Source organism: Gopherus evgoodei, chromosome 3 (assembly GCF_007399415.2).
Source record: "Gopherus evgoodei ecotype Sinaloan lineage chromosome 3, rGopEvg1_v1.p, whole genome shotgun sequence".
Lineage (NCBI taxonomy): Eukaryota > Metazoa > Chordata > Testudines > Testudinidae > Gopherus > Gopherus evgoodei.
In genome coordinates this window covers 84915828-84937311 of record NC_044324.1, presented here as the reverse complement: position 1 = coordinate 84937311, position 21484 = coordinate 84915828, and the positions used below count along the sequence as shown (strand labels likewise).

The following is a 21484-nucleotide window of genomic DNA, read 5'->3' as shown; positions in this document are numbered from 1 at the left end:
TTTGTGTTTAGCAGGGCTCAGAGTCGATTCCATTCTTTTTTCGTAATTAATTTAGTTTTTGTGAAATATTTCTCTCAGTGCCTGACACTGTGCGTGTATCTGTCTGTCTCATGTCTGTTTGTGTGTGATACTCACTCCACTCCATTGCGTGGGCACTCGCCTGTAAAGATCAAAACACATCATTTCACCTGCTACCGTTTACGGGATAGTCCAGTGCAGTTTTTTTTCTCTGTTTTTAAGATAGGAGAAAACGTAAAAAAAAAAAAAGAAAAAGAAATAAAAAAGAAAAAAGAACGATCAAAAGTTGGAGGGGTGGGAATTGGGGGGGTCAATACCCCCCTCCCCCCGCCAGCCCCCATGTGAGTTCACTGCACAGGCGTCTGCACCCCGTGGTGTGGTGGAGTGTCCCTACTTGCCCCATATACATCCTCGGCTCCGGGCAGAGTCCCTCCCGGGGGAGTCATGCGTTTCTCTTTCTGTCTCCTGTTACAAAACCACACTCGCACCACCTCTTTCTCCAGCTGTAGGCTGTCCGCCAGCGAGGTGATCTCCTGGGCAGAGGGCTTGGGGCACTTGAGGAAGTGGCTCTCCAGGGCTCCCTTGACGCTCACCTCGATGGAGGTGCGCTTTTTCCTCTTGCGCCCCTGGGCTGCGATCTTGTCTATGCTGGTGGGGCTGCCCGAGGACGAGTCCGCCTCCTCCAACCACTTGTTCAACAAAGGCTTCAGCTTGCACATGTTCTTGAAGCTCAGCTGCAGGGCCTCGAACCTGCAGATGGTGGTCTGCGAGAAGACGTTCCCGTACAGGGTGCCCAGGGCCAAGCCCACGTCCGCTTGGGTAAATCCCAGTTTGATCCGGCGCTGCTTGAACTGCTTGGCGAACTGCTCCAGGTCGTCCGAGGTCGGCGTGTCCTCGTCCGAGTGGGGGTCGTGGTGGCCCCCGCCGCCGCCCCCGGGGTGCTGCTGCTGCTGGTGCGGAGGGTGCTGCTGCGGGTGCCCCCCGGGGTGCTCTCCGCCGTGGTGCTGCTGCTGTTCATCGTGGGCATCCCTCAGGCCGTGGTGGTGCAAGCCCGGCTGGCCGGAGCTCAGCATCCCGTTGACCGTGAAGCCCGGGGGCTGGGAGTAGAGCAGCCCTGCTTGCCCCCCGTTCGAGGAGGCCATGCTGGGCGGCAGGTGAGCCGAGGCGCCCGTCCTCCATGCCCCGGCGGCGGCGTGGTGGCTGCCGGCGTGATGCACCAGGTGGGGAGGTCTCCCCTGCTGCTGCTGGTGCTGCTGCTGGTGCTGCTGCAGCTCGTCCCCCCGGCCCCCGGACTGCACCACCGAGGGCTTGATGTCCTGCTGGCCCAGGGGGCTGGTGGACCAGGGCGAGTCCCCGCCGCCGCCGCCTCCCCCACCGTGGGACAACGCCGTGATCCATTGGTGAGCGTGGCTGAGCGGGTGCCCGTTGCTCTGCAGCGTGTAGTCCGCCTGCACCAGCGTCTGTGCATCCCTGTAGCCGGCGCCCGGCTGCATGCTCCCCGGCGGCTCCGCATGCACCATGGAGGAGCTGGAGGTGAGCAGGCTGTAGTGGTTAGACGCTGTGGTCGCCATGACTCTCCGAGCCGGACTGATCGCTCTGGTTAAAGGAGCCGCGCATTTGACAGCTACTTTTTCGCCTCGGGCTCCTCTCTCCTTTCGCTCCCCCCAAAGTCCCCTTGGCAGAACCCACTGCAAAGGCACGCGTCCCGGCTCCTCCCTCCCGCGCCCACCCATTGGCTCCCGCCGCTTTGATTTACGTGGAGACCTCTGGCAACCGGCTCCGGGGGAACCGCCGATTGGCCCACGCCGGGGCGCCTACACCCCGCCCCACAACCGCTCGCTCCCTTTTTGTAACCAAACTCTAAGGGGGGAAAAGGAGCTTGGCTGCTTGCAACCACATGGACGCGGGAAGGGAGGGGGAGATGCGGGGGAGGGGATGATTCTCGGCGCACCGACCCTGCTAAACCTTCTGAACACAGGAGAAGCAAGTACACTCCGCTCTGGCCATACGCAATGCAAGTCCTGGAGGAGATGCATGTTGCTCTCCTGTTGCTTGCATCATTGCAAACCTGGCTGGCTCGTTGCATGCTTTAAACGCTGTTTGCTTTTGTGCACGCACACGCTGCGCAGAGCGCGAGCTGTTGACTGGAATATCTTTAACCATGGGCTGGATTGCAGGGATGGCACTGGTACAAGAGTGAGATCACTTTACCACAGTAATTTGTTCGCTCTGCAAGTCACACTAGCTCTTCATCAATGCTGCTCTGTTGACTCGTGGTGAATTTTACCCCCCTTCCTCCATCCACGAGCCGACTCCTTACGATTTTTTAAAAAATGCAACTTTGTTAGAGACACTTTAAAAAAAAAACAGAGCCTGCTGGTTTGTAGATACAGGGAGGGTTGGAAAGATCCGAGGGGGTGGGCGAATGCGATTCCGCTATAGTCTTTACAGTCAGCAGCCCGGTGGAAAGTCGCTGCTCCCGGGCCACAATGCAAGCGGGTGATGACGGGTGCAGCTACACTCTGGAGGGGACAAGAGGCTCTGGCAATTCCCAAACTGCCCCAGCAGCAAGTGCTATCCGGGACAAAACACCCAGCAAAGAGTTTCAGGGCTTAATACCTCGCAAATCACAAAACCACGGCAGTCCGGCAGCGATAGACTTCCCCAGGCACTGGGGGACAGTAGTGTTTACAGATCAGCTTCAGCGACTCTGGTTTTCTGCGCGCTTACAAAAAGATAAACAAGTTGCTGCCCAAACAGGAAAGAAGGACATTGTGGAACTGGATGCGGATTTCTTAGGAATGAGTGGTACTCGGGTTAGCCGTGGTAAAGAGTTCATTTCCCATTTTTAAGTGGAAATCAAAACTTTATCTTGAAAATAAACTCGGGGGGTTAGAGGGGCTGCGCTGTAGACTCAAAGTATCTTAATCGAAATAGTACAATAGTGCAGACTGGAGAATTTATTACTACTAACAAGAACCAGCTTTTTTCTGAGAGTTATTTATAAATCACCATACTTAACATACAGCCCTTGAAAGACAGTTTGGCTGGAAATAGTCCTCCGTGTGAGTGTGTGGACAGGCTGGTGCACACAAACATTCACAGAGAGACAGCATAAACAGGCTAGTTAGTGTTAGCAAGATACTCCTGCAGGGGCCCTGGTTTCCTTAGTTTAACGACATATTAAGAGATTGTTCAACCAGGAGTCAACTTGGCCCATGTGAAAGTCACTTAAGCAGCAAGGAAGGGGAGATTCTGCTCGAAATTTTTCCTCACCTGTGGCTTGAGGAAGACAAGCAAAGAGCAGTGTTGTCTGCTCTGCAGGTATTATGAAAAGTCAATTTATACTTTATGTCTCTGAATTATTTCCACGATAGAAATCATATTTTGGTCGCGTTTTAAGGACAGTTACAGTTCGATGCTGAAATGCTGGTGCAGTTTGTCCAAATCAGGTATAGTCCATTGCGTGGATATAAAAACAAGCAAAACGTACAACAAACTTCCATTAAAACAACCAACAACGCCTGATTAGAACCACAGCATAGCATACAGCAGGAGAAAAGCACTGATCTTATTTACTATTGGGCGGAAATGCTTTTTCAAGGCTGGATTTGAGCTGGTTTTTCTTCAAATACCGAATGAAAGTACTTCAGGACTCAGGCTACAGAATGGCTTATTTGCAAGTTCAGTTTTTAAAGTGTATTTATGTGCCTCGGGGTGGTTACAAATGTTATTCTTAGAGAAAGTCACTTCTGCCATAACCTAAGGCAGGTGTATCTCACATATTTATCCCCAGCTCATATTTCTATATGGCGAAACTTACCTCTCAACTGGACAAAACACACAAGACACTGAGCAGAGAGCAGGAATCAGACATTAGAATTTCTGTATACGGTGAAGCAATCTGAAATCAGCCATATGCAACTTAAAAGTTCCCTGCGTCTCTCTCGCTCTCCCCTTCCCCTCCAGTTATGCACAGACGAAGAGCCAGGGTCGACGAATACAATCGCTGTTCCGCGTGTTTAATACCCCTAATAAATCACTGGCAGATATCAAAGGCTCCTGGTAATCAATTTCATAAGTATGAACACTGTGTAAAAAACCCCTTTCCCCCTACTGCTCCCCCTCCCCCAGTGACATTAACATCTGTACGTTCACAGCTGGAAAGAGCGGAGAGTGCGAATGGTGAATTCAGAGGCGATGCAAACTCCGCCTCCTCGTCCCCATCATCATCATCATTGTTATCCTTGTCATTAATACTGTTTCTTAAGCATCCTTAACTCCCAGCTCCCCCAGTGGAAGAAACCGCTATCGGAGAGCTCATGAGCGGGGAGAGCTCTTGATTGTGTGGTTCCTGCGTGACTGGTGCTGATTTCAGTTTCAGCCCCCAAACTGGGGCTGGTTTAGGTCCAAGGAGCTCAGGATGTGAAAGAGACAGTCATGTGTCCCCTTTCTTTGGTAACTGACCCTGCTGGATTAGAGGGCTCTGGAGCCTTTATTTCCTTTCTCTGCCCGTATAAAAGCAGGTTGAAGGTGATGCAGTGTCTTGGGCAGACACTGCAGTGTTTTGATTCAGCTCAGCCCTTTTCACTGTTCAAAGCAGCTGTTCAAATACTAGGGCTGCTTACTTTGACGTGAAGAGGATTTTTAAACAACCCTAAAAAGCTTTGAACTGACAGGCCTCCTTGATATCTCCTTCATTCCAATACAGCTACCCGAGAATATTCTCTATAAAACACATATAGGCTCATCTTAAATGGAGCTTTCCCTGTATGGGAGGTGCACACTCGCAAGGTACATTGCATAAGGAACGGTGGTGGGTTCAAAGTATTGATCCCCTGCTGGGACGTTTAAAATCCAAGGCGAGCTACCGCATTTCCTCTGGATATAGTTTGTGGACTCTAGCCCTTTATTGTTAAATATCTTGGATTGTTGAATCATCCTTTTACTTGCAAAATGTTGAGCTCTCTTAATGCTTACGCTCTTAGCAAATCCAAGCCTTGCGGAGAGAAAGCTACATCTCCTCGGTCAAAATACAAACCCTGATCCTTTCTAACAAGATTTTATTTCTAACGACCCCTTAATGCGCAGGGTTTTAAGAGTGCTCAAAAAAAAACCCAGGTTCCTCTATTTAGAGGCGAAAAGCCTATTTTAAACTGTGCTCCCAGGGGCTCGAAATCGACTCACGCAGCTAAAGAAAAAAAACTCTTCTGAACTTCGATTTTTTCTCATTTATAGCTAGTTTTAGGCTGAAATCATCAAGAAGAAATGCACTCTGCGGTTTGCTAATATACTTTTTCTGGTGCAATAAACACAGATCCATGCAACCGAGCCTGCTACTCCCTTTAAAGGCCAAGTTGGGAGATTTGTGCACATTACTAGGACGCATTTAATGTAACTATTGTGAGATGCGACTGTTTTGATCTCTTGTTCCCTTTTTAACCTTTCTGTATGAACCATTCAATCCTGCGCTTTCTGTAGTTCTTCCCAGTGTAGCTCGAAGGAGCCTGATCTCGTGGACAGACCCAACACATGAATGGAACTTCAACTTTAAGGGCCTTCAGAGGGACAAAACTGAGGCTGAGGCTTCACAAGTGATTGCTTAAAAAAAAAAACAATCTACACAAAGAGGCAGCTGGCTGCTTTAATGAAAACTGCCTTAAAGCTGCAAGAACTGCAGCCTCAGGGATGTATTTATAAGATGCCTCAAAAGCTACACTTTCAAGCTGCTTTTCCTCAGGGTAGGTATAACAAACACATTTAACTAAGATATCTAAATAAAATGGACAGAAACTGATAACTTTGATTGCACAGGATCACATTACCCACTGAAATTAAAACCCATAGCTTAAATTGATTTCTCCACCTAACTGCATCAGACAAAAGAATATATATTTTTTCCTGCTGGAATATCGATTCGCCTAGAAGATAGAAAGGTGTAGAATAATAGTGATAAAAAAAATTCTGAAAAGTTTGTGTTAGTGTCCATTTCCAACGTTCCCTGCAACTCTATTCTTCTGGCCACTTCATTCATACGTGGCTATTCTATTTTATCTGCATCACTGTTTAAACTAGTAGGATGTAATGTTCTAAGTTCAGTATTTGAAATTAAATAATTTGAATTCCCGGATATTAATCTTTTCCCTTCATCCTCCAGTTCTGAATCTTTGTCATTAAAAATGATCCACCCTTTGTAGTCCGCAAGTGAATATTTTATAGACAGATACCGCTATGAAGACTTCTAACACAACGTCAACCAGTCAAGCTTAGCTGTTGCAGGGATTACTTTGAGTCATTTATCAAAGGAACGCTGCTAAATTTGGAGTGGTGAATATGAGGCCTGGAGGGGAAAAGAAGCAAAAAGGACAAATTCCATCAGTCTGCGAGATAAATTCTACTTGGAGTTAATACAGCTTGTTTATATTGAAGTCTCAAAGTTAGAACAAGATGCGATTGGCAGAGTTTGCCTCCACGCAATTTACTTTTCAGAAGGCTTGCTGTTAAATGACCTCCCAACAACGCAGCTTAAAGCGGGGTTCTTTTAACATTAAAACAGGTGAATTGGTAGCAGGCATGAGGGGTTCAAACATCTTTGATATATTAAAGTGTTTTCAGTCGAGACCTTTCAGAAGCTAAACTGGAGATTTACAAGGGGGGAAACAGTCTGCTTCACTGACAAATAAAATACTGTAGTTCCCTTCTCTCTCTCCCCTCCCCCCCTCACGATCAAATACGATTAAGCAGGATACATACTCTAGGAAGAGCCCAAATATAATATTATTCTACTTAACTTAGGGAAATTATGTTTTCTTACATAAGATGCATTTTTCTGCATATTTTTAAGGAAAAGAGGAACGCAATTAAAGCTTTTATTCTGAAATACATTGGTGAAGTGATCTCTAATGCCATGTTAACTTTCACAGGGTGGAAAAGAAGCCGGAGTTGACTACTGGTGGTGCATATGCTTACAACAGAAAAATTCAATCAGTCTTGAAAACCTGAGCATGCCCTGCACTTCTAGACCTCAGTAGCTGCAGTTGATGGCAATAATACATGTCACAAAGCTTTAGCCATAATAAAAAGTTGAAATGGAGGAAGAAACGGTCTCTGAGGTTGCCTGTGGGAATAGCTGGGAGAGAAAGAAATCTTGCCATAGAATCAGCCCAATATTGACCCCTTAGCCCGCTCCAGGGAGTTTTATATTATAACCCTCAGCCAAACGCAAAGGATGAAAACTTGACGCTACAGATTTCACAGGCCCGATCCCATTATTGCTGTGGGCTGACTGAGGAAGAATGAATAGACGGCATCTTCCAGTCTTGGTTCAGAACTTTATTGACCTTTTAAGAGCTCCCAGTTGTTGACAATGGGCCCGATCCCGAAATGGGAGTTGGATCGGGGCCGCTTGTTTCAGAAGGGAAACCAGCTTCGTGTTTTCCACCTGTTATTTTCATTAGTAAGATAGAGCCAAGATTCCCCCTGCCCCCCAGCCCGCAATGCCTTTCGGTGCGTCTTATACTCTCTATAAGGCAAGGCTAGGTGCGGCCACCCTCGCAAGCGGTGGATGTGCGCAACAGAGTTTGGCTCGGCCTGTGCGCAGAGAGTTGCAGCTGTGCTGCGAGAGAAGCCGGGCGTTGAGTTTCCTCTCTTGGCGGAGGCAGCTGAACAGTTAGAAAGTTTCTTTGGCCGGGCTTCGAAGAGGAGGAAGAAGAGGGAGGCAAACAAGGAGGCCGGGCCATTGTCCACAGAGGGTGCATTTTTGCCAGGCTGCCGTTGGTTGCTATAGTGAGGAGGGTAAAAAAAGCCCACACAGAGCAGCACAGTTCGGCTCTCTCCGCTCTCCCCAGCCCAGTGAGCAGCGCTCACCACCCCCAACCAAAATAAAAGCGCCCCCCCGGTATTCCAGGCCCCTTCCTGGGTACTAGCCTGGTGCTCAAAGGCTGGAGGTGAGGGCGCACTGCTAGGTAGAAGTAGAGAGGGAGATGCCTTGGTTACACAGCTGGGTCACGAGCAGGCAAACAGGCTGTTGTAGTCTGCGCCTACAAGCAAAGCAACTCCTTATTTCTGCTTTATTCACCATAGCCGTTTCTCATGCTTTAGTGAAAAGCAGAAATCATGGTCACTGCAAGTCCTATGGGGATTCAATAGCCTCTGACAGTGGAGCACAAGCGCGCAACGGTGAAGTATGTTAGATTCATAGAAAGGAACATTACACCTGATACAGCCCCTATTCATTCGATCGCAGCGGCTTCCCATCCTGCAAATCATCAGTGTCACTGATCCTGAAGCGAGCTTCTTTTTATTTAAATAATTAAGCGGGGATGGGGAGGGGAACTTTACTTCTTCGATGCAAATGACCTGCTCTTTAATTTTAAAAGAGACTCTTATTTTGCAGCAGTGTTGTTTTTGTTGCCTTGCTATTGAACTTTGAAAACAGTGTGGAGTGGAAAGGCAATAATGAAGGGTCTCCAAGGCTGAAGATTTAGTGAAGTGTGTGCCTCAAGATGGCAAGAAGAAAGTTAGTTACTTAGTTAATTGGGAATTATTCAACTTCTGAGATCGTCATAGAAGCTTAGTGAACTGGGGTGAGGGAAATTTTCAGTTGATTTTTTTTTCCAGGACAAGTTATACTGCAGCTGAAGGAGAGAGGTCAGTATCTTTTCAAATCAATCTGTCTGCTCTGTACCCAGATATTCCCTGTAAAGGGAAAAATCCCCACATTTGTTCCTTCATCTGTTCTGCATCACCTGAAGTAGACTGTTCTTTAGATTGCATGCACTTTTGCTCTCGACCAAGTGAAACTTTACAGTTATATAGTTATCTGAAATGAGAAAAAAAAAAGTTTTCTGTTTCAATCACATAGGAGGATTGTTCTCTTCTTGTCCCATTGTTATTTTTATCTCGTTTTCGACTTTGTGGTTGATAAGTTTTTATTAAAAAAAAAACTTACAAGCCATCACTTAATGAATTATTCACATTTTTAAAAATGCTTGAAAGAAATCACGCTAATGAAGAGAACATTTGTAGTAATTTGGTGATAATTATCAGAATCACCAAATATTCGCAAAGTCTTTAACATTACGTGTTGGAAGAAAAGCAAAACACATTATTTTAATAGTCTGATATGCAAACTATGGACCATTCAATTACATGGCTTAATAATGCATACATGATGTGATCTTGTTATTGGGATGGGAAGGTCTGCAATAATTCACTCCAAAGACCAAGTGTGCTCTTACATCCAGTAAAATCCATTGCCATGGATCAGGGGCCCCTGCCAAACTACATTTAAGAGAATAAAAATTAATGACTGAGAATTTGAGCGTTAAATTAACATTAATTATATGACCTGCCTGCTGGAAAGATTAAATTTCTTACGCCCTAATTAGATACCGTCTCCTCATACATCAAACAATTTCCATTTCCAGATTTCAGTATTAAAATTCAGAATGGGAGACCAGTGTTGTTTTCTTAGTCTCTTTCAGAGCTAGCATGTAAGATCTAAATACTGTACCAAGCTTCTCCTGGGGTGTGGGGTTTGCAAGGGTGAAACAGAGTCCAGGGAATAAGTTTGGGTCAATGTGTTCTTCAGGTTAAATGTCTTTAACTAATTCCACTGAACGTATCTAACAAATTAGCTAGAGAACTTATGAACAAGCCGGCAGACTGATTTTAGCAGCTATAGAAACACCGAGCCCTGCGACTGCTGAAGAAGTGGAGATGGGAGTCCAGCCACTTCGGTGTTTCAGTAACTGGATTTACAGCGGGGTCTTTGGGCAGCGGAACTTCTTAGTTTGTTTTATTAGCAACATCCCCTCCTTCCCCTAGCCTCCACTCTGTAAGTAGAGACGATAGCACCAGTAGAGTTAAAAAGGAGATTAGATAGCGAGATCGATCTCTCCTCCGGGATGTACACTGGACACATTTGGAGGATTCTTTTCTTTAAATTGACACTTCAAAGAACATGGCACTGCGGTCCCCCCCCCCGGGCCACCTCATCAAACCCACAAACAATATTTTCTGCCTTTATCAGCAGTTCATTTAAATACCATCTCCTCTCTGTCTCCAGCGGCAGGCTGCGCAGCCTGACCTCACCCCCCGCGCACGCAGTTGTTGTCAGAAGGGGTTGCTAGTCCTGATCTTGGAATCCTCTCAAAGTTCAGCGACTGCTTAGTGTCGCCCTGCACTGATCGCTGTGGTAGGGACACGTGTCCTTCGGCGCTGGCGCGGTTAGCTAGCTTTGGTTAATAATGCGTTCTCGGGTGGAAAGAAGTCGGGAGATCTCGGCTGGCTAAAGGAAATAGCGCTTCTCTGTTTGTTAACTCACTCAGCTCCGAGGGTAAGGAGCATTGCAAAACGATCGCCGCATAGAATTGCAGGGAAAAGCCCCCCCCCCACACTTTTTTTGCCATGAAAGTTCCAGAGAAGAAAGTTTCGTTGCAGACTTTCGTGCACGCGTTACATTTCTGCTCCGATGTCAAGGTTAAAACTGGCCCTCGCATTCCCTGGGCGGGACTCAAAATGACCAAAGAACAGACACCTTTGCCACGTTCAGTGTAATCTAGTTGGGAAGAGCAGGCAGCTAGATTACAGGGGGTCGGGTTTCCCAGCAGTAAAAGGGGGGTTAACCTGGCAGATTTCCAGCTTCTCCAGGAAAATGACAAGGATCACTTTCTCCTTTCCCGGAAAAAAGGGGGTTGCAGGACAGAGGGGATGCATGTGGGGGGAGAGGAAGAGGAATGGGGACCCGCGCAGGGGAGAGCGGATGCAGCAGGTTGTGTGGGAACAGGGCAGAGCAGATCGGGTGCATGCCAGGGAGAAGGAACCTGTGTGTGTGCGCGTGCGCAGAGCAGGTGTTTGTGTGTGTGCAGGGCCAAGGGGCTACAGGATGTGTTTGTGCAGAAGACAGGGAGTGCAAGTGATTGTGCGTGTGCAGTAGACAGCGCAGGACAGAGTGTAGTGTGCGCGCAAGGGGGAGGGGGAGAGTGTGGTGTGTGTGCGGGAGGGGACAGAGTGTGCTGTGTGGGCGTGAGTAGAGGGGGCAAAGTGTCGTGCGAGTGGAAGGGCCAGAGTGAGGTGTGTGCGTGCGGAGGGAGTGGAGTGTCCTGTCTGTGCGCGGGGAGGGAGCAAAGTGCGGTGTGTGCGCGGGGAAGGGGGCAGTGTGGGGGTGTGAGCGAGGGACGGGGCAGAGCGGGGTGTGTGCGCGGGGAAGGGGGCAGTGTGGGGGTGTGAGCGAGGGACGGGGCAGAGCGGGGTGTGTGCGCGGGGAAGGGGGCAGTGTGTGGTGTTTTTGTGGGGGGACGGGGCAGAGTGGGGTGTGTGTGCGGGGGGAGGGGGCAGAGTGGGGGTGTGAGCGAGGGACAGGGCAGAGTGGGGTGTTTTTGTGGGAGGAGGGGACAGAGTGGTGTGTGTGCGGGGGAGGGGGCAGAGCGCGGTGTGTACTGGGGATAGGGAGAAGAGTGGTGTGCGGGGGAGGGGACAGAGTGGTGTGTGCGGGGGAGGGGGCAGAGCGCGGTGTGTACGAGGGTAGGGAGAAGAGTGGTGTGCGGGGGAGGGGACAGAGTGCAGTGTGTGCGGGGGGAGGGGGCAGAGTGCGGTGTGTGCGGGGGGAGGGGGCAGAGTGCAGTGTGTGCGGGGGGAGGGGGCAGAGCGCGGTGTATACTGGGGATAGGGAGAAGAGTGGTGTGTGCGGGGGAGGGGACAGAGTGGTGTGTGCGGGGGAGGGGGCAGAGCGCGGTGTGTACGAGGGTAGGGAGAAGAGTGGCGTGTGCGGGGAGAGGGGACAGAGTGGGGTGTTTTTGTGGGGGGAGGAGGCAGAGCGCGGTGTGTGCGGGGGGAGGGGGCAGAGCGCGGTGTGTGCGGGGGGAGAGGGGGCAGAGTGCTGTGTTTTTGTGGGGGGAGGAGGCAGAGCGCGGTGTGTGCGGGGGAGGGGACAGAGCGCGGTGTATACGAGGGAGTAGGGAGAAGAGTGGGTGTGCGGGGGGAGGGGGCAGAGCGGTGTGTGCGGGGGCAGCGGGCAGAGCGCGGTGTGCACAGAGCGGAGCGCTCGGGGTGTGTGCGGAGGAGGGGCGTAGGGAGCTCGGTACTGGGCTGACAGGTGGAGCGGGTGAGCGCAGGGATGTGTGTGCAGGGGCGGGAGCGGGACGCAGCTGGGGTGCGGAGGGACGGAGGGAGGGGCGCACGGGTCTCGGCCGGAGCGGGGGATCTACAGCAGGGGTCGGGACAGGCCGGAATGCGCGCCTGGAAGCCGCGGCGGGCGGGTGAGTGCGGAGGGCGGGCGGGGCACCGGGCAGACTGTGCAGGGTCCGGGCGCGCAGCGGCGGGCGGGGAGCTGGGAGTGGCTGTAGCAGAGCGGGTGTTCGGGGGAGTGGAGAAGGGGCTCAGGGGCGGCAGTGGATCTGCAGGCGGACGTCGGGGTGTCCGCAGGAACCTGCCTGTGCTCGCATCCCGGCGCAGAGCGAACTCAGGGATGTGCCTGGGGGCAGCAGCGGCGGGCCCGGGGCGCTGAGGAGAGGCAGGCATGGACAGGCCCGGGGTGGGGGTGGAGGGGCCGTATGTGGCTGTGCAGGGGATGACACAGTTTATTGCTGCAGGCTGCAGAGCCCTGGGGGCGTGCACGGGGTATGTCCTAGTGGCCACCGCAGGATGGTCTGGGGAGAAATCACAGGAGTGTCGCTACCAGGATGGGCAGCTGAAGCCGAGAGATCGGCCCTGGAAGAAGGCTGCTGCTGACTCGGAGCCCGCGTTCCCGAGCTCAGGAAAGCCTAAGGCAGGGGAAATGAGCTGCGGCATTTCCCAATCCTTCAGAGGAATTGGGTTTCCACTTCTGCAGCGCCCTTCCGAGGCGGTGTAAGAGGCGCTTGTCTGCAGCTTTCCTTCCCCGCACGCTGACTTTTCTGTCGATTTCCTTCCAGATTTGCTTGGCAGCAGTCATCAAAACGAATCCAGACATTCCTCTGTATTGGACGATCGACGGCTGCCTAACCCCTCTCTGTACGCCGATGACCCCGTGATCTCACTGACTAGATACAGAAACAATCACTCCTAAATCCGCACTCCGGACGCTGCCTATATACTCACTTCGAATCCAAGCAGTGGGACAGTTACTCAGACTCATACTTAATGTCTTCCTGGGCATGGCGGTGTCAGCAATTGAAGACTGCATTACCTCTGCCTCCACTTTGGGCTAATGCTCGATTTAACGACGATGTCACTGATCAGATGTGTAGTTCATTGGTGCTTATTCCACTAGGGACCTTTATAGATTTCGAAGGTGGGGATGGGGGTACCTTAGTGAACTGGGAAAACTTTTCCCATATATGTAATTGCAGTTTTGGTGCCTCTACAGAGGGACTCAGTTGATCCCTGCAGCACCTGCATATCCCAGGTCACATCAGCATCATACATTTCCTGTTGAATTTTATGGCTAAATCCTCACTTGATTAATCCATACAACAAATTAACTCAATTTTTACTTGAATGGACGATTCTGGGAGCAGGAACTACTCAAATGAATAAAGGTTGCTAGGCAAGGACCTTTGTTGAGTTTCCATTTAGATAGGCACTTTAAAGCAAAAGTTGATGGAAGCCGTGACATAAATATAATCAAAGCAATACAATTAAATAGAGGCCAGCTATAAAAAGAAAGGAGAAGCAGAACCACATGTCAACTTCACCCTGCACTGTAATCTCGCAATTCAATAAGAGCATAAGAATGGCCATACTGGGTCAGAAAAAGGTCCATCTAACCCAGTATTCTGTCTTCCAACAGTGGTCAATGCCAGATGCCCCATAGGTAATGAACAGAACAGGTAATCATCAAGTGATCCATCCCCTGTTGTCCATTCCCAGCTTCTGGAAAAAAAAGACTTAAAGGATACCATCTCTGCCCATCCTGACTAATAGCCTCCATTAATTTATCTAGTTCTTTTTTGAACTCTGTTATAGTCTTGGCCTTCACAACATCCTCTGGCAAAGACTGTGCATTGTGTAAAAAAAATACTTCCTTTTGTTTGTTTTAAACCTACTGCCTATTAATTTCACTTGGTGACCCCTAGTTCTTGTGTTATGAGGAGTAAATAACACCTCCTTATTTACTTTCTTCACACCAGTCATGATTTTATAGACCTCAATCATATCCCCCCCTTAGTCGTCTCTTTTTCAAACTGAAAAGTCACAGTCTTATTAATCTCTCCTCACACGGAAGCTGCTCCATACCCCTAATCATTTTTATTGTCCTTTTCTGAACCTTTTCCAATTCCAATATATCTTTTTGAGATATCGCAACCACATTTGCACACAGTATTCAAGATGTAGGCATACCATGGATTTATATAGAGGCAATATATTTTCTGTCTTATTATCTATCCCTTTCTTAATGATTCCCAACATTCTGTTCACTTTTTTGACTGCCGCTGCACATTGAGCGGATGTTTTCAGAGAATTATCCACAATGACTCGAAGATCTCTTTCTTGAGTGCTAACAGCTAATTTAGACCACATTATTTTATATTTATAGTTGGGATTATGTTTTCCAATGTCCATTACTTTGCATTTATCAATATTGAATTTCATCTGCCAGTTTGTTGCCCAGTCACCCAGTTTTTGAGATCTTTTTGGAGCTCTTTGCAGTCTGCCTAGGACTTTACTATCTTGAGTAGTTTTGTATCATCTGCATGCCACCTCACTGTTTACCCCTTTTTCCTGTTCATTTATGAATATATTATATAGGACTGGTCCCAGAACAGACCCCTGGGGGACATCACTATTTACCACTCTCCATTCTGAAAACTGACCATTTATTCCTACCCTTTGTTTCCTATCTTTTAACCAGTTACCAGTCCATGAGAGCACCTTCCCTCTTATCCTGTGGCAGCCTACTTTGCTTTAGAGCCTTTGGTAAGGGACCTTGTTAAAGGTTTTCTGAAAAATCTAAGTACACTACATCTACTGGATCCCCCATGTCCACATGCTTGTTTACCCTCTCAAAGAATTCTAGTAGATTGGTGAGGCATGATTTCCCTTTACAAAAACCATGTTGACTCTTCTCCAACAAATTGTGTTCATCTATATGTCTGACAATTTTGTTCTTTGCTATAGTTTCAACCTGTTTGCCTGGTACTGAAGTCAGGCTTACCAGCCTGTGATTGCCAGGGTCACCTCTGGAGCCCTTTTTAAAAAGTGGCATCACATTAGCTATCCTCCAGTCATTTGGTACAGAAGCTGATTTAAATTATAAGTTACAAACTACAGTTAGTAGTTATGCAATTTCACATTTGAGTTCATTCAGAACTCTTGGGTGAATAGCATCTGGTCCTGGTGACTTATTACTGTTTAGTTTATCAATTTCTTCCAAAACCTTCCCCAATGACACCTCAATCTGGGACAGATCCTCAGATTTGTCACCTAAAAATAATGGCTCAGGTTTGGGAATTTCCATCACATCTTCAGCCGTTAAGACTGATGCAAAGAATTCACATAGTTTCTCTGCAATGACCTTATCCTCCCTGGGGCTCCTTTAGCATCTCGATCGTCCAGAGGAACCACTAGTTGCTTAACTTCTGATGTACTTAAAATTTTTTTGCTACTACTTTTTGAATATTTGGCTAGCTGTTCTTTAAACTCTTTTTTGGCCTTCCTAATAATATTTTTACACTTTGTTTGCCAGAGTTTATACTCCTTTCTATTTTCCTCACCAGGATTTAACTTCCACTTTTTAAAGGATGCCTTTTTGTGTCTCACTTCTTCTTTTACTTTATTGTTTAGCCATGATGGCACTTTTTTGGTTCTCTTACTATGTTTTTTAATTTGGAGCATACATTTAAGTTGAGCCTCCATTACGGTGTCTTTAAAAAGTTTCCATGTTGCTTGCAGGGATTTCACTTTTGGCACTGTATATTTTCAATTTAATATAAAGCTAGAAACATAGCATCACTTTACCTTGGGAACCTTCACTCCATGTCGCCTGATCATTGACTTTTAGATTCTGTTTAAATTAAGTTTATATCTGTTTTATTGTTCTTTCTGAGAGCTTCAGACTTTATCTAAAACATCCACCTTTTGCCTGTTATTGTCTCTTTCTCACTCTCTGGACTGAACTGATAACAAATAAGGTTTACTTCGATGTTAAATGACAGCTCAAGGGACCCAACTTCCTCTGAGCAGACAGTGACTATATGCATTGTGTCACTATGGGCTATGTGCTGAACTCCATGCATCCCCATCTGTGACCTTCTAAGTTTGAACCTGGCAGCAACGCTCCTCTTTGGGTCCAAAAGTTGATGGCTAATACACAAGACAATCTCACAAGAGCCAGTCACCCACTCTCAGGCAAAGGACAGATGCTTTGTCTTTTAAAGTGTATAACAAATATGAATAAAATCTAGTTAGCGAACCAGGGAACAAGAGAGAAAGACGTGCACTAGTAGATGGACTATTAAATTCAAGAGCTTTATAAACATCACTAGCGCGTCCAACCATTCAACGCCTCTCCCCAATAACAGCCAGTCCCCCTAGCTTCTTCCCAGCAATAGTTAATAAACAACATTCGTTGTTTAAGGAGCAGGAATTTGCCCCCCAAACAAGAACATGGCAAGCAGTACAAGAAGTTAGAGATAAACAAAAATCAATCTAACCTAATCTAGTTCAGGAGTGGGAGAGAATTGCAGTCCTGCTGAGATTATTCTTCCTTGCAGATGCCCCGAGTATGCTGGTTTCTTTTCTTTTGTATATGGTGATGCACATGTATGGCTGGTGTGAGAGGTGGATAGAGTTTTTAGGCTGTTATAGTTTTAAATTAATCCAGCATGGCACACTCACTGAACTCCACCATGACCCTAATACTGCTTGATCTTTGTGGAGCTCTTTTGTGGGAAAGTAAAGTCGGCACTAAAAACCCTGGCTCCAGAGTCACTGCAAATGCAATGATAGGTGGCTGGACTTTTGCAGTTGTACTTGGCCTGCCAGGGGCCCTGATTTGGGCTATAACAGTCAGGGTTCCTTCACCTCTCCCCCACAGAGACCTTGAAAGGCAATCAGTCTTCAAATGAGACAACTCAAATAATTCATGTACCATAATAATTGTATAGTCCCATTAAAGTGACACAGAATAGTCATTTCTTCAAGTATAATACTGCACATCATAAACAAAACATATACTAAAAACATTAAGATAAACAAAAAATATATAATAAAATGACATGCATTTAGGAGTAAACTCTGTTGCTGGAGACAACAGTATCTAGACTGCCTGGCTGAAAGCATATGGATCTCTATACCTGAGTTGGGCAGCAGAAATCAATTTGAATCCCTTTTCTGCCTGCAGTGCCCATCACATTGATGAAGCTGGCTGTGGGAGAATTTCCAGTTCTCCACTGCTCATTCACATGGTCAGTGTCTAATCAATAGCCAGCCTCACAACCGAGACTGCACTTCAGCATAAATTGGTTCAAGGTGTCTTGTTCCAAATGCCAGACATAGACAATTGGCTCCTTAGCTATTCTGTAACCTGAAGGTATACAAAATAGCTTCCCAACTGGGAATAACATTATCATAAACACATTTATGCCTGTGCTGGAAGGACAAGGTCATAACACATATGCCATAATGTCAACAGGCTAGTCCATGACGGACTGTCCCAGACAATGCTTTCCAATGTCATATATCACAAAAAGGTCAAAGATCATGTAATTGTTGTTCTAGACTCTTTGTCAAGTTATATTAGATCCCAAAAAATGGCAAGAGCAGCAGCAACATTTTGTGCCACGTGGCACATTTGGTGCTATACGGCGTGCATGTAAAGTGGAAAACATGCAAAACATCTGGGTTTTTTCCCAGCATGTCTCTTAAGCTGTAGCATGGCTCACAGTAACTTTTTATATTTGGTTATGACACCTCAGCTTGTGTTGCTCTGCTTCCCACAGTAGCAGTTGCCCCTCTGGAAAATGAGTATCTCTTTTTATTCAGCCAGAGTTATTTTGATCAGTTCCTAGGCTTTGGCCCTGCTTGTCCAGACCAGTTCAGTCAGCTCTGCAGGAGCCCCAGACTTCTCAGATCCAGCCTGCCATTGTATTGTTACAAACCTCAAGTGTTTACAGTGGAGTGGCATATATAGAACCATTGTTTCCTTACTGGTTGCTTTTCCTTACAGCTCCTATCAAACTAAGCCAATGTTTCCTTCAGTAAAGATCCTAATAACCCCATCAATACAGAGTATTAATACATTATTACAGAGCAGCTCCATGCCCATCATGGTTAGTTTACGCCCTGAAGCATGACGACTTTATATTTAAATATATGTTCTTGGTTTTGGGTGCCTTAGTTCCAATGGCAGGCAAAGACGTCCCTCCTTCATTCACCTCTGACCTGAATACAGCCATATTACCATAGGCAGGCTGGTAGTGCTACCTATTACTAAAGTTCCCTGACAGGTCTCATTATAAGACCCTATTTTCCATTGCTTACAACTTTGCCAAACTTTAACTGTTTGGGCTGCGATTTTCCATGCCAGGTGTCTGCTTCAACCTGAATGGATTTTTGGATGATGTCAGCCAAAACAGCTCAGCCATTTTTGAGAATGATAAGATGGAAAAAAATACATCATTTTGCAGTTTAATAATATCCTGGAGACCTTTTCTTTGAAAGGTTCGAGTTTCTTCATGCTTTAGCGCAGGGAATTTAAATTTGGCAGGAAGGTGGCTGTTGTGTCAGAAATGTGCCTTTTACCATGATGATGAAAATTTGCCCAAAGTTATGAGCCTCTGAAAAAAATCACAGTTTGCACATGCTCAGTAGAGACTTCTTACATTTTAGCAGCTCAAATCTCCAGAGAGTCCACGTACGCTGAGCATGCGCCATCCTCTCACAGCTCCGAGTGCTGATCAGACTGCACATGGGCCATCTGAGCAACTGAGTGTGCTCCGTTCAGGCCAAAGCTATGGAGTGAAGCTGGACTTTCTCTATAATGGCTGCTCTGATGAGGGTAGGGCTGAGCACTGTAACCGAGCAGGGATCCTATATCTCATGTACTCTCAGTGACCCCCTGCTGGTGCCCTGGCAGCATGGAGAAGGGAACCGTCTGTTTTAAGAACTGCCATACTGGGTCAGACCAGGGGTGTGCACAGGATTTTAAATTTGACCCCGAGCTTGCTCTCCCCTTCCCCAGCTGGCCCCACTGCCTTGGGCCCAGAAGGAGCTTGGTCTTTCCCTAGCCCCAGCAGGAGCTCGCTCTTCTTCTCCCTCCCCTCCCCTGCCGAGTGGCTCCGGAACATTTTTAGTAGTGGGGATGCTGAAACCCAGCCCCCTTACCACTGTCCCCTCCAGAGACTGGGAGCAGGGCTGTATCTCCGGGAGGGGGGACCCAGACAGAGGTCACAGCTGGGGGTGGGTGTGGGGCGAGGCATGGGGCCCCAGGCACAGGGCCAGCAGCTGGGGTCCCAGGAGCAGATCCAGGTCCTGGGAGTGGAGGTCTGGGAGTGGGGTGGGGCTGGCTTTAGGTCACAGGTATGGGGCCAGCAGCTAGGACCCAAGCCCCAGGTGAAGTGAGAGGTTGGTGGGCAAAAGGGCCAGGAGCAGGGCATAGGTGCTGAGTACCCCCCGCATCCCTATTTGCCACATCTATGCCCCTGCCCTGGCAGGAGTTCACTTTTCCTTATAGCTGCGGCCCTGGGGCCAGAGAAGTTCTATGTCCCCCAACAATTATTGTGGTGCTCATGCCCCTGCTTGTCCTCCCATGTGCACACCTCTGGGTCAGCCCAAAGGTCCATCTATCCCAGTATCCTGTCGTCCAAAGTGGCCAATGCCAGGTACCCCAGAGGGAATGAACAGAACAGGTGATCATCAAGTGATTTGAATCCAGACATGACAAAAGCCAGTCCAGGGGGAGGGAAAGGACTAAACTGGGACTGGGACCAGATATATATGGACTGGGATTGAGCTGGGAGGAGAGAGAAACTGTAATTTGTACTTTGTGGTGAGAGAGACTGGTAGACAGTGTGGGAGGGGAACATAGTGAGATCAGGCGTAAAGTAATGCAGAGTGCAAAACATAATCCCAACTATATATACAAAATGATGGGATCTAAATTATCTGTTAACATTAGACAAAGAGCTCTTGGAGTCATTTCATATAGTTCTCTGAAAACATCCATTCAGTGTGCAGCAGCAATCAAAAAAGCTAACAAAGTTAGGAACCATTAGGAAAGAAATAGATAATAAGACGGTAAATATCATAATGCCATGTTATAAATTCATGATACGCCCACATCTCGAATACTGCATGCAGTTCTGATTACCATCTCAAAAAAGATATATTAGAATTAGAAAAGGTACAGAGAAGAGTGTCAAAAATGATGAAGGGTCTGGAACAGCTTACATATGAAGAGAGATTAAAAAGACTGGGTCTTTTCAACTAGGAAAAGAGATGGCAGTGGGGGGGGGTATGATAAAGGTGTGGAGAAAGTAAATAAGAAAGTGTTATTTACTGTTTCACATAACATAAGAACTGGGGTCACCCGATGAAATTAATAGGCAGCAGGTTTAAAACAAACAAAAGGAAGTATTTCTTCACACAACGTACAGTCATCCCCTGTGAACTTGTTGCCAGGGGATGTGGTGAAGGCCAAAACTATAACTGGGTCCCAAAAAGAATTATATAAATTTCTTTAGGATAGGTCAATCAATGGCTATTAGCCAAGATGGTCAGGGATGCAACCCCATGCTCTGGGTGGCCCTAGCCTCTGACTGCCAGAAGCTGGGAGTTGACAACAGGGGATGAATCACTTGATAATTGCCCTATTCTGTTAATGCCTTCTGAAGCATTTGGTGTTGGCCACTGTCATAAGACAGGATACTGGGCTAGATGGATCATTGTTCTGACCCAATATGGCCATTCTTATGAGTAGCTCAGAGGGGTGTGTGTGCGGGGGCAGGGGAGAGGGAAGTGGGTGACAAATACTAGCTGGACTAGGAGACTGGGAACCAATCAGGAGGAGTGGAGGGAAATGGACAGCTCTGATGAGGAGCTGGGGTGCACAGGCAACTTTAATTCCAGCTTTTTCAAACTTTCGAGTGCTTGACTTTCCAACCTTAATTATGTTCTTTTACTGTGTTGTTTTGTGTAATGTATCCCAAGTGGGACTGGGTATTATCTGAAGATCATTTAGGTTAATGATGGAAGTTCAGTGTCACAACAATTACTATGGAAGATTGCTCCATGGTTCCAGATGTTTTCTAAAAATGTTATAACTTTGTCGCTGGACTTAGGTCATATTTATTGTCATCCAGAGGTTAGGTTCTAAAAAAGAATAGAGACTATACTGTTTTTTGCCACTATGTCACTGAAGTAAAAAGCACGTGACACACCTAATGTTTATCTCCTTTATATATCACAGTGATATATCAACCAGGTTGTTGTTGTCTGCAACAAGTGATCTATGGTGTGGTAAAGATAACAGGTAGGTTGCATTGAG

At 47.3% G+C, this 21484-nt stretch overlaps 1 protein-coding gene across 1 annotated transcript; it reads right to left on the bottom strand.

Moving 5' to 3' along the window:
• Positions 1-365: 365 nt before the first annotated feature.
• Positions 366-1660, bottom strand: POU3F2 (POU class 3 homeobox 2). Its single transcript, XM_030554221.1, has one exon. The coding sequence runs from the start codon at positions 1587-1589 to the stop codon at positions 366-368; it is 1224 nt and encodes a 407-aa protein (XP_030410081.1). The 5' UTR covers positions 1590-1660.
• Between the last annotated feature and the right edge of the window lie 19824 nt (positions 1661-21484).

Bases quoted from the DNA above. Each gene is read 5' to 3' on its own strand.
- POU3F2 (XM_030554221.1), bottom strand. From the start codon at position 1,589: ATGGCGACCACAGCGTCTAACCACTACAGCCTGCTCACCTCCAGCTCC.